The sequence below is a fragment of the Podarcis raffonei genome, chromosome 8 (genome assembly GCF_027172205.1).
Source record: "Podarcis raffonei isolate rPodRaf1 chromosome 8, rPodRaf1.pri, whole genome shotgun sequence".
NCBI lineage: Eukaryota > Metazoa > Chordata > Lepidosauria > Squamata > Lacertidae > Podarcis > Podarcis raffonei.
This window is the reverse complement of record NC_070609.1, coordinates 9,884,997-9,898,241: the sequence shown is the minus strand read 5'-3', so window position 1 is coordinate 9,898,241 and position 13,245 is coordinate 9,884,997. Positions and strand designations below refer to the sequence as shown.

Below are 13,245 nucleotides of genomic sequence, written 5' to 3'. Positions count from 1 at the left end.
TTTAGAAGACATCTGAAGGCAGCCCTGTTTAGGGAAGCTTTTAATGTATTATTGTATTTTAGTGTTCTATTGGAAGCTGCCCAGAGTGGCTGGGGATACCCAGCCAGATGGGCGGGGTATAAATAATAAATTATTATTATTATTATAGAGGAGGGAGCTGTTGGAGATCCACGACCAAGGCTTTTTGGTGCAAGCTTGGTATGGTTCCAGGAGTATGATAAGTCCTGTGAATTGACATTGGTGGAGTCCAGTGACCATGGCCTGAGCTGGGCTCTAGAAAGTTCCCAGTCAGTGTGCATCTCTGCCAGGAAGTCAGTTGGTGAGAGTTAGTGCCGTGGACAGATAAATGAATTTTGTCCTGGGCGACTTGGGCTCACATACCCACTTGGCCAACAAAACTCTCTGCTTGCCCTTAAGCTGAGCCTGTCCCAACCTACCTTGCAGGCTTGTTGTGAGAACGAAAACTAAAGAGGTGATGGGAACTCCGCGAGCTCCTTTCCGTGGCCTTGTTTGCATGTCACTCTTTAACCATATAAAATAACTTGGTTTAAAAGTGAATGTATACTTTGCTGCTCCTTCCTGCAGCACACCAGAGAGGAGACAAACCAAAGGCTGGCTTCATGACTAACATTGGTGGGTTGTTTCCTCCAAACCAATGGAGCCAAGAAGAAACTTGTCGTTTGTTTTGAGAAAACAGAATATGTGTGCTGCTTCGCAAGTATCACTGAAGCCAGTCTCTGCTTTGTTTCCTTGCCGGTGTGCTGAGCAGCAAAGTGTATTCATTTAGTTTATTCTAAGTTTAATGAAGGGACGCGGGTGGCGCTGTGGGTTAAACCACAGAACTTAGGACTTGCCGATCAGAAGGTCGGCGGTTTGAATCCCCACGATGGGGTGAGCTCCCGTTGCTCGGTCCCTGCTCCTGCCAACCTAGCAGTTCGAAAGCACGTCAAAGTGCAAGTAGATAAATAGGTACTGCTCCGGCGGGAAGTTAAACGGTGTTTCTGTGCTCTGCTCTGGTTCGCCAGAAGCGGCTTAGTCATGCTGGCCACATGACCTGGAAGCTGTGCTCAGCCAGTAAAGTGAAATGAGCACCACAACCCCAGAGTCGGCCACAACTGGACCTAATGGTCAGGGGTCCCTTTAAGTTTAATTCAGGTATTGCCAACATAGTGTCGTCATCCCTGACCTGCAGCTGTTGCTGGACATGCATGCCCCCAGGCCGTTGGACGTGCTGTCTGCAGCTGATGCCAGTTTTTGGCTCCCCAACATCTGCAGGGTCACAGGTTCCCCACCCCTGATTTAAAGTGATGTGAGACCCAGGCCAGTGTTGGATATCTATTTGCGCAACGGCCTTGATTCTAACCTGCTTCACAAGTAGCTCAGGAAAGGGCTGCTGAGATGAGCAGTGTGAAGCAGTTCGGATTACTCAAAAGGCAGAACATGAAAATGGTGGTTGTTTATTGCAAGGCAAGTATACCTTTGCAATCCGAAGCACAGAGCCTCCACCCCCAGGTGGTCTGGGACTCACCTGTGTGTGAAATGCAGCCATTTCACCTGAAAGCAATCAGGGCCATTATATAACAAGTTTTAATTAACGCTTAGTGACGTGTCCAGTAGCTTTATGGTTTCCTCCACTCTGGGAAGTGGTGCTCATTTGTAAAACGATGGCTTAAAGGGCAGCTTGAAAAAGAGGACAGATTATTAAAAAGCTCTTTGCTTGGACAGAATATTCTGCAGGGACAGAGTAGAGAATTAAGCACAATATATATATCATAAGCAATTTTCCAGCTCTGATGCCTAGCTGAATATGATTTATGATTTGGCAAGGCTGCTTCCAAAGCAGCAAAAAATGCATTGTTCAGAATTTGGGAGGGTCAAAGGACTGTGCTGCCTCTTTCCATAATACAGCAATGATAATTTTATTATTTCTACCCCACCCATCTGGGTTGCCCCAGCCGCTCTGGGCATTTGGGGCAACCTCCATGACCAATAGAAGTACCCCTACACTCCCCAACTGTAAAATCTGTCAGATAATGGAGGTTTCGTTGGAACGCTGAGGTTCCTGCATGCTGCATTGGTAAGGCTCACATGCAGATTCCGCAGCGATTTGGTGGGGGACGAGCTTTTAAAAAGGCAAGCTCCATTTCCAAAGTAATTGGGCTAGCAAATCACTTGGGGTGACCCAGATGCTGGTGGCTGAGAGTGAGCCTGACTCTTGCGCCCCTTGCACATGAAGACTGATTTGCAAGAGGAGTAGCTGTTGGAAGAGGGATGCAGCCAAACAGCTGATTGTGGAGAGGCAAGACCTCTCTGTCTAGACAGCCCTCCTGCCTTTCACCTCCTCACCTGAAAATATGGGCTGCTGGGGGCCCTCTCCTTTGTTCACCCATCTCCCCGCTGGCTCGGCAGAGGTGCCCGGGCACTCCTTTCCCACCTGACGCAAGAATTGATCCGCTCAAAGGTGGCCAACCGTGGATGGTTAAAAATGGGCAAGGCAGCTGACCTTGTGTGCTCCTGGCGGAGGCCACTCCAGGTGGAGAGTTTGGTAAGGGGGGTGCAGTCTAAATCTGGTCTGACAGCTGATCACATTTATATTTTAAAAAACACACCCTGATGAGCCATGGGATGCAAGCCAAGTGCTAGAGCACATGATACTTTGAAGCCTGGTGGCAGTGATAAAATGTTAAAGGAATAATCCTGTTTTCTGGAATTCCTTCTTCCCAAAGGAAGGTCAACAGGGAGACAGAGGAGGAGGAAGTTGACAGGCCCTGGGCTGGTGCTTACGTAGGAAGGTAACAAGGGATGCGGGTGGCGCTGTGGGTTAAACCACAGAGCCTAGGACTTGCTGATCAGAAGGTTGGCGGTTCGAATCCCCGCGACGGGGTGAGCTCCTGTTGCTCGGTCCCTGCTCCTGCCCACCTAGCAGTTCGAAAGCACGTCAAAGTGCAAGCAGATAAATAGGTACCGCTCCGGCGGGAAGGTAAACGGCATTTCCGTGCGCTGCTCTGGTTCGCCAGAAGCGGCTTAGTCATGCTGGTCACATGACCCGGAAGCTGTACACTGGCTCCCTCAGCCAATAAAGCGAGATGAGCGCCGCAACCCCAGAGTCGGCCACGACTGGACCTAACGGTCAGGGGTCCCTTTACTTTTTAACCAGGTGAGGCCACACTGAGATTGATGGAGTGATGCTCCACCCTAATGCCTTCCTTGTGTCATCTTGCAAATTTGAAACCTGCAAGACAGTGCACGAAGGTGGGAAGACAAGGACCGCCAGAGAGTCCAAACTAGGCCTACTTCTGCTCTGGTAAAACTCTGCGTGCTCAATCTGGTCACAACATGAACGTGGCAAGCTGCCTTCTACCAATCCCATTCACCTGGTTCGACATTGTCCGCACCGACTGCTGGCAGCTCTCCCGGGGTTCAGGCAAGGGACTCTCCCAGCTCTGCCCGGAGATGTGGGAATCAAACCTGTGACCTACACACAAAGCCGATGTTCTGCCACAGAGTCATGGCTGTTGTGCCATGAGGAATGAATCAGAAAAGGCAGCCTGGTTGTGAAACTAAGAACCGTTCGGACCCTGTGCTGTCCTTTTGCTCCTGTTCATGGTTCCCAAGTCCACAAACCTTCATCCCCTCGTCCTTGCACTGCAGGGGGGTTGGGCTAGATGACCCTTCGGTGTCCCTTGCAACTCCACCGTGCTTTGATTCTATGACCTCTACCCTTCCTAGCTCACTGATCACCCCGGAGGTAATTCAGGGACAGTGCCCTGGCTCTGGGAGGGGCCTGGTGGGGTGGCAGTCGTGCCACCAGGTCTGCAGATGCGATTCCCAAATTCTTATCTCCTGCTGATCCAACTATAAATATAGACACAGGCAGAGAAGCTGGCCTACTCAAGAGGAGCCAATAGCCTGCAGAGCTAGGTAAGGAGAGCAGCCGCTTGGGTGGGGTTTGAGACCAGTGTGGAACTGGATACAAGCAGAGTTTGACCAGATAGAATTCAAATTTCCTCTGGTTCCTGATTTCTCTGCCATCCGAGGTAAATGTGTGCGTGTCTGTGTGTGTGTGTGTGTGTGTGTGTGTGTAGCCGTTTCAGTTTATAGTGACAAATGGGGGAGGGGAAGGAGAGATATCCATATACATAGAATTGTTTCAGAAGTTTTAAGTCACTTGTAACCAAACTTCGTAAACAGTTGATTAATAGCGGTGCAAATGTTTGAAGAAGGGAGTTGATGATCCCGCCTCAAGTCAGGTGGTGGATTTCACTAACACAAGCAGATTTCTAGAGGGGATGGCAGTTTTGCCCTAATCCCACACAGGCAAATAATGCAGTGGAATACTGAAGCCACATGAACAGGTTGTTAAATCACTGTTGCCAGTAGGGCCTGGCGCCCACTGAGGCATGTAGGGCCGGAGGCCAACAGCAGGTGGCGCCGGAGCCAGTGACTGGCAGAGCCAATGTTTTCTAGTTTTGCCCCTGCCCTAATCCCTGCTTCAGGGGCAGCACTGAGACTAATAAGGAGGAAGCTGACTGGCAGCGCCACCCTCTGGTTTTAAGCGAGAAGACAGGCAGGTGGGGGTTGGCTGGTGATAGGATCAAGGTGTAAAGTTTCGGTCAGGGATGGGCAGCTGACTATTGACCATGCTGGCTGGGAGATGATGAGTGTTGGATTCCCATAGAATTGGGAGGGCACCAGGTTATGGATAGCTGCCCCATGCCTCTAGCAACAGCTGATCTGCAGAAACCAGCTTTTTTTAAAAAAAATGCAGGCAAGGTTCTGCATCATTAACGTAAAGGTAAAGGGACCCCTGACCATTAGGTCCAGGCGTGACCGACTCTGGGGTTGCGGCGCTCATCTCGCTTTACTGGCCGAGGGAGCTGGCGTACAGCTTCCGAGTCATGTGGCCAGCATGACAGCCACTTCTGGCGAACCAGAGCAGCGCACTGAAATGCCATTTACCTTCCCGCCGGAGTGGTACCTATTTATCTACTTGCACTTTGACGTGCTTTCGAACTGCTAGGTTGGCAGGGCAGGGACCAAACAACAGGAGCTCACCCCGTTGCAGGGATTCGAACCGCCGACCTTCTGATTGGCAAGTCCTAGGCTCTGTGGTTTAACCCACAGCGCCACCTGTGTCATTACTGCATCATTACTGCCTGGCTATGTCTGTGGATCAAGTTGCTTACTGAGGTGCAGGGGCAAAAGCTAGTGGGAAAGTGGGCAACGCTGTAGGAACTTGATAACCTTTTAACTTTGGGCAATGAATTCCTAAACTTAAGGCCTGAACCCCCCTGGAAAATACTACTAGTATTCCCCCATCCACCTTTTGGTTCTGGAGTCAAATCCTTTTATACGATCACATTCACACCCTTCACCCTGAGGTCCCAGGGGAGCTTGCAACCACTGAAACAGAAGGGGTCCAAAGTTAAAGAGGTGCCTCATCCTCGTTCGCAGAAAGCTGTCTGACGAAGGCGCCAGTCGCACCTCTGTGGGAAGGGGGGATTCCACAACTTAGGGGCTGCCCCAGAGAATACCCTCTCCTGGGCCATTCACCCCCCCCCCCGGTGTTTTTGAGGGCAGGGTGATGGGTGGTAGCGAGCGGGAGAGAGGCCAGCGGGCCCTTCTCTTGCCAAACTGCTTTGGAGCCCCGAGTTAATGAGTGACAGGGTCAGAGTGGTCAGCCTGCCCTGCCACCCCATAAATGGATGCCTTTCATCTCTTTTCTGACATTCCCCATTATTCTGCCTTTCCAGTGCCTCCCTGGGCCATTGCACCATGAAGCTTCTTGCTGTTTTCCTCAGCTTGGCCGCCGTCATAGGTAAGTGGGGTTCCCTCTGGTTAGGCATTCCCCTCCTGCCTTCCCCTCATACAGCATTGGCAAACACAGCCAGGATCTAAAAAAACCTTTCAATGCAGTGAGTTGGGAAAAATACCGTATTTTTTGCTCTATAAGACTCACTTTTTCCCTCCTAAAAAGTAAGGGGAGATGTGTGTGTGTCTTATGGAGCGAATGCAGGCTGCGCAGCTATCCCAGAAGCCAGAACAGCAAGAGGGATTGCTGCTTTCGCTGCTCAGCGATCCCTCTTGCTGTTCTGTCTTCTGAGATTCAGAATATTTTTTTTATTCTTTTCCTCCTCCAAAAACTAGGTGCGTCTTATGGTCTGGTGCGTCTTATAGAGCGAAAAATACGGTACCTACCCTGGCCCTACACCTGTGGTTTTTAACAGCTGCATTGGGAGCAGAAATCCCACAGGTGCAGCTCTTCCTGGCACATAGAAAGTGGATGAGATGTTATCTGTTGTATTTTGACCCATCGTGTATTAATGAAAAATGCAAGGCTTCAGTCAGGAGGTGAATAGTGGCAGGCTGGATTCAACTAACCCACCCCACTGGCAGAAGCTGGTACAATGGGCTTTCTCCCCCCATGGACCCCTATGCCTCCCCCAAATCTCCGGAGGCTCTGGTGAACCCCCCAGAACAGCAACTGGGGAGAGGAGAGGGGAGGTGGTTCTGCAGGGCAAGCAGAAATTCCTGTGTTGACAGAACTATCTCCTTAGCGCTGCATTGAATTCCACCCAATAATAACAGCAGCAGTTTGATTTGCAAGCCTGTGTAATGCTGATGTCAGTTTGGGCAATTCCAAAGGCAGAAAAGGCAGGGCGTGAGTGAGTCCCATCTGCCTGTAATAAAGGTATATCCCACCCTGTTCTGTTTCACAGAGACTAGAAACGAGTCTCTGGTAAAAACTATCCTCAGCATTTGTCTTCTGGAGCTCTTGATAGAACTCCATCCCAACGGTTGCCATTAATTTGATTATGAATTGATTTTAGAATGAGTTGATTTTAGAATGCATTTCAATTACCGTATTTTTTGCTCTATAAGACTCACTTTTTCTCTCCTAAAAAGTAAAGGGAAATTTGTGTGCGTCTTATGGAGCAAATGCAGGCTGCGCAGCTATCACAGAAGCCAGAACAGCAAGAGGGATTGCTGCTTTCACTGCGCAGCGATCCCTCTTGCTGTTCCAGCTTCTGAAATTCAGAATATTTTTTTTCTTGCTTTCCTCCTCCAAAATCTAGGTGCGTCCTGTTGTCTGATGCATCTTATAGAGCGAAAAATACGGTAATCGATTGTGATTTTATGCAAACTGTGTTACTTTTACTGTTGTTAGCTGCTCTGAGCCCGGCTTTGGCTGGGGAGGGCGGGATATAAATAAAAATGTTATTATTTTTTTTTTATTATTGATGTGAATCTTCCCCAGATCACAGAATTATAGAGTTGGAAAGGGATCCTGAGGGTTCAACCTCCTGCAATGCAGGAATCCTGCCTGCAGTTGTCCCTGGGTGGTCTTCATCCATCACATGGTGGCTTAACTCTCTTTCCTCCCCAATTTCATGAAATTTGCCCCTTCAGTTCAACTAGGGCACCCAGGGTACCTAACAACAATACTATGAAATATTAAAAATTACAATAGACTAACAATAACTAAAAACAGCAAGCCTGTAAAATGGGGAACGGGAGAGATCCCCAGCATTAATAGATCTAAGAGCGAAGGTAAAAGGATGGAAAATGCGAAGGCGTAGAAAAATAAAAAGACCCCTTGCCTGGCATGGAAATAATAAAGGACTTGGCCTTGGGCAAACCTCTCTGGGGTGAAGAGAGACTTGCAGTTCCATAGGCAGGGCGGTAACCACTGAAAATACCTTTTTCTGGCTGGCGCCCTCTTTCCCTCAGAAGGCAGGAGCGCTTGGAGAGATACCCCTGAAGATGATCGTGATAACCAGGCACAAAGGTCACTGATCCTCGTGATCCTTTGAGACCGGCCAAAATCAAAACACCACAGAGATGCCCAAACAGGCCACGTCAAATAGTTGTGGCTTCTCCCAAAAGAATTCTGGGAGCTCTGGCAAAACTGACATACAAGCTACGGGACAAGGATAACTGTGACTTTAAGGATGAATGGGAACCCTTTACAAAGTATCTGAAGACGCAACAAAGCGAACTGGACTCCTTGGCTGGCTTTGAATAAACATTCACAAACTTTTTATTGATAATAATCAGCTAAATAGTTTGAGGATCTATACAACTGTGTAACATGCAGAAAACAGCATTTTTAGAGAAATCAAAGACTGGGACTGAGGGAAATTGGGGGTTCTGTGGGGGGAGGGAGGAAAAATGAGGGGAATAAGGATGGTATGTTTCTGGATAATGTTTTGTTTTAATTTTGAATTAAAAAGTTATTTTAAAAAGGTTTCTGGGAGCTGTAGTTTGCTAAGGGCGCTGAGAGCTGTTAGGAGGCCCACCCCCTGGTTTTCCTCTCCCTGAAAGGTTTAACGGCCAGTCTTTATTTCCAGCAAACTCTGGGAACTGTAGCTCTGCCAGGGTAATAGAGGTCTCCTGACAACGCCCTGCACCCTTAACAAACTACAGCTCCCAGAATCCTTTCGGAGGATTTAAAGCGATGCTGTAGAAATGTGCTGTGAATGCGGCCACACTCTGTTTTTCTGAGGTAAAAGAATTCACACTTGTGTCAAGGCAGGAGAGCCTCAAGGCCAATTCCATAGTGAGGATGCATTCTTATAAGTTAGGGCTGCCATATGTCCAGGATCCATCCATCCAAAAATGGTGTCCAGGTGGAATTTTCAGAAATCGGTTATAATGGCTGGGAAAAGCCAGGCATATGGCAGCCCGTATCGGAAATGTTTAATTATAGGCTATTTTACTCCAATAAAATAGGTTTTAAAAAACTTTACCTGTTTTGGAGATTTTGCAAAAAAAAGGGGGGGGAGGGGGACGCTCAACAACTTTTGTGTCTGGATTTTCAGTTTTTGATGGCAACCCTATTGTATGTGGCTTCCTTCCTTCCTTCCTTCCTTCCTTCCTTCCTTCCTTCCTTCCCATAGGTTCTGCTGCAAGCGATGAACCTGTGAGCACCGCCCTGACTTGGAAGCAGATCCTCAGCCCCTTTGAAAGTTTCAAGCTACCCGAGGAGATCAGGTGACACAATATCTTTATATAAACACACAAACGACATCACCCTCCCAAGCACAGGTTGTACTGACCCAGACAAGGGCTGACATCACGGGGATGCCACGTTGAATTTGATAAGAGAAATCTCCATGGGTGATTTGAAATCTCTACCCTCTGACTAGACTTATGATGCAGCAGAACCAAACTTGGCTCACTCACAGGGGCTTTACAGAGACGAGGGTCCTTCAACATCATCTAAGAAGCTGGAAATTAGAATGGGCATCCTGGGACATAGGTACATCTCTTTCTTGGAACTGCAGGTTTAAAATGTACTTAGGGTTCCTTTGGGGTGTGACATTTATCTCCCACAGCAGGCCAGAACACCAGTGGCAGAGTGAAGCAAAGACATACATGGTCAGTGAAAGAGCCCTGCTGGATTTTCCCTCCTGCTATTTATGTTTGTATGCTGCTTAACTGTCAATGAAGCCTCTAAGCGGTTTACAAAAGTGTGTGTGTGTATATATATATATATATAATTCATTACAATTGCCGGTAAATGTTCAGAACATGTTTATAGCAAAAGCAAAAGTGTTACTGCTGGTATATAAAACCCTTAACAGCGTGGAAATTTACGTGTGGGGATTGCCTTACCCCACAAGTGCCTACTTGATCACTTTGATTTTTGGAACTGAAACTGTTACAGCCTCCACATATAACATCTATTTCCACATACAGTGGTACCTCGGGTTAAGTACTTAATTTGTTCCGGAGGCCTGTTCTTAACCTGAAACTGTTCTTAACCTGAAGCACCACTTTAGCTAATGGGGCCTCCTGCTGCCGCCGCACCGCCGGAGCACGATTTCGGTTCTCATCCTGAAGCAAAGTTCTTAACCCGAGGTAATATTTCTGGGTTAGTGGAGTCTGTAACCTGAAGCGTCTGTAACCCGAGGTACCACTGTATAAATATTGTAACAGCACCTACACAGTGGCAATCTCTGCCTATTAACCGCAGGCAGGCGTGTTCGCTGTTGTCAGAGGCTCAGGAGCAGAAGAGCAGGGGAGAGAGCAAATAGAGAGCGGAGGAGAGGAATCAGAGGGGAGCGTAGGGGAATATGACAGTGGCCCGAGAGATTCCATGAGCTTCTCCAGCGAATCAGAAGATTCCCAGGAGGGGGCGCCTATGGTAAGGGCGAGGCGAGTCCCAGGGGGGACGATCCATAAACAAGGAACCAGAGGGGAGTCCCAAAGGAGTAGCGGAGGATTAGGACCAGTTCCCCCACCAGAGCACAGTGGGGGGGAAGAGTCACATGAGTCAGGACCAGCTTCTCCTCCATCGGGGAGTGGGGAAACGGAGGGAAGGCCAGGTCCAGCTAGCCTCCCCGAAAGAGGGAGCAGTGACACAAGTGTAACGGTCAGAAGGAAAGTGGAAGGCTGCGCGCGCGCGCCAAGTTCAAATGTGGAGGAGCGCGGGACAGCAGAAAACCCGGATTGGGAGCCAGGTCCTAAGGCCCGAAGGAGGGGGGGAGAAGAGTCGGCGGACTCAGCGTCAGAAGAATCGAGGAGGGCTGAGACTCCAACTAGCAGGAGGACCCAGAGAAAGAAGGAACAGAGGAAGAGGTGGAGTAAGGCTAGAATCTTAAGCTGGTGTCAGGGGGGAGGAGATTCAGATGGGACTTCTACGGTCTGAGGCATAGACGTAGCGTTGCGCGCTGCGCGTCTGGAAATGAAACTGAACTTCAATAAAGACTTTTTAACTTGAGGAAGAAGCAGCGTTGGTCTTGTGTGAGCTGGGACCTTGGGCAGCGCTGACAGCTGTATTTCTTTTTTGTCACCTGCTTAAAACATTTTTGTTTTCGCAAGCCTGTCCAGGCATGTCAAATGTGTTTAAATATTATTATTTTTTTAGCTTACTGCTGATTTTAACTATATTTAAAAGGCTTTCATTGCTCGTTCTCAGTTGCTTTTAACTGATAATAGTTGTATTTTTGTAAACCCCTTTGAGGTTTTATTACAATTAAACAGGGCATAAATGTTGTTAAGCAAATAAATAAATTACCCTCGTATTCCATGAATTTGCCTAGTCCCTTTTGAAGCTACCTAAGTTGGTAGGCAGCAGTGCAGTCTGTGGTAGGTTTCACCTGTGTGTTGTGTGAAGAAATGCCTGTTTTTGCCTTTTCCTCCTGAGAAGGAGAAAGAGAAGTCAGCTTGAATAACTGGCCTCAATACGACATACTCCTTTAAGGACAACTGGCCTGTAGGTTTCTCCCAGGTTAAACTATTTCTCCTCTGCTTCTGACGAAAGAAGAATGGCAGACAAAATTAATGGACTATGCAGAATTGGGCAAAATGACAGGAAGGATTCGAAACCTGCGGGACCAGAGATTTACAGAAGCTTGGAAGAAGCATATGAATTATTTGAAGAGCAACTGTAATCAACAAATTACGCTAGTAGGACTACAAGAAGTTTTGTAAAGAGAAATATACGAAGTGTTACAAAGTAGAAAAAGATAGAGATATCGGTTATGAGTTTGAAATGTAGTACAGTGGTACCTCTGGTTATATACGCTTCAGGTTACATACGCTTCAGGTTACAGACTCCACTAACCCAGAAATAGTGCTTCAGGTTAAGAACTTTGCTTCAGGATGAGAACAGCAATCGTGCTCCGACAGCGCGGCAGCAGCAGGAGGCCCCATTAGCTAAAGCGGTGCTTCAGGTTAAGAGCAGTTTCAGGTTAAGTACGGACCTCTGGAACGAATTAAGTATTTAACCCGAGGTACCACTGTAGGGAAAATAAGAAATGCATACTAAGAGATTAGATTGGGAAATTTTCAGACAGGACTGATGGAAGTCAAAAAAATTGAATAAGATGTAAAAGTATGTTTAATTACTGTTGAAAATGATATGTTAAAAAACTAATACAAAATTATATATAAAAAACTATTTCTCCTCTGCAGCACCCAGGCCGTTGACAGATTCAACAGAGTCCAAAGCCACCTGGCGGAACTGAAGGACCAGCTTCTGCCAGCTCTCCAAAAGGTGACGGAGGACCTGCAGGAGCTGAATCGGAAGGTGCAACCTTTCGCAGAAGCTCTGGACGAGAAGTTGCGGAGTGGCATCACCAAAGTGCAGGAGCGCGTAGCCCCTTACACCGAGAAACTGCAGGAGCAGGCAGAGCAAAGGATGGAGACCTTGCAGCAGACCCTGGCCTCCGGCAGGGAGAAGTTGACACAGAACGTGGAGGATATCCGAGCCCAGCTGGAGCCAATTGTGGAGGACATGAAGACCAAAATCCAACAGCGGACCTGGGAGCTCCGCCCCGTCATCCAGCGACTTCACGGCAATCTCAGGCAGACCTACAAAAGCCTGCAAGACTGCGCTGAAGACTTCCCGGGTTGTCTGGCCAAGTTTATGCTGCCGCCTGAGTGAGAACCCGGTCTAGCAACCAAGAGGGGGTGAGCAGCCGGATAAGGATGGAGGGAGTCTGGCCTTTGAGTTGGAAATTCTCAGACAGGCGCCTAGCAAAGGTTGAAGCTGCTGAAGAGCCACACTCTCCCTGACACAACGACTCCTTATGCCTGTAAACATCCCCTTAATGGAGCAATAAAAGATCTAGCCTTTAATTACCCTTGTTGTCTTTGTGAATTTCATGGGGATTGTGTCTGTGTGTTGGAGAGGCAGGGAAGGAGTATGGACATTAAATTGAGGTTGGAATGAGTTATCTGAATTTCTGCGCTACAGTGGACGCTCGGGTTGCGAACGTGATCCGTGCAGGAGGCACGTTCGCAACCCGCAGCGTTCGCAACCCACAGTGCTTCGTCTGCACACGTGTGGGTTGCAATTCGGCGCTTCTGCACATGCGCAAGCGCCAAAAGTACCCTATTTTTCGCTCTATAAGATGCACCTTTTCCCTCCTAAAAAGTAAGGAGAATTGTGTGTACGTCTTATGGAGCGAATGCAGGCTTCGCGGTGCTAAGCCAGAAGCCAGAACAGCAAGAGAGATTGCTGCGCAGTGCTCCCTCTCACTGTTCTAGCTTCTAGCTTAGCCGCACAAAGCCTCCGCAGGGCAGCGGGGAGCCTTCATCCCGCTGCCCTGAAGAGGCTGCGCAGCTATCCCAGAAGCCAGAACAGCGAGAGGGGTCACTGCACTCCCTCTTGCTGTTCTAGTTTCTGGCTTAGCCATCCCCCATCTCCTGGAAAAGCCCGCAAGAGCGTGAAAGGGAGCGCTGAGCAGAGCCTGGGATGCATACAGGTTCTGCTCAGTGCTCCCTTTAAAGAAT

General features: G+C 48.4%; 1 protein-coding gene across 2 annotated transcripts; it reads left to right on the top strand.

Annotated features, from left to right (window-relative positions):
• Positions 1-5,575: 5,575 nt before the first annotated feature.
• Positions 5,576-12,591, top strand: LOC128418296 (apolipoprotein A-I-like). 2 transcript variants are annotated; one of them, XM_053397823.1, is made up of 3 exons: positions 5,576-5,818; positions 8,901-8,994; positions 11,923-12,591. In XM_053397823.1, exons 1-3 carry the CDS (start codon positions 5,776-5,778, stop codon positions 12,392-12,394), a joined length of 609 nt encoding a protein of 202 aa, XP_053253798.1. In that variant the 5' UTR covers positions 5,576-5,775; the 3' UTR covers positions 12,395-12,591. The 2 variants fall into 2 exon arrangements, with proteins under 2 accessions (XP_053253798.1, XP_053253797.1); XM_053397822.1 differs by lacking the exon at positions 5,576-5,818 and adding an exon at positions 8,562-8,630.
• Positions 12,592-13,245: the final 654 nt, after the last annotated feature.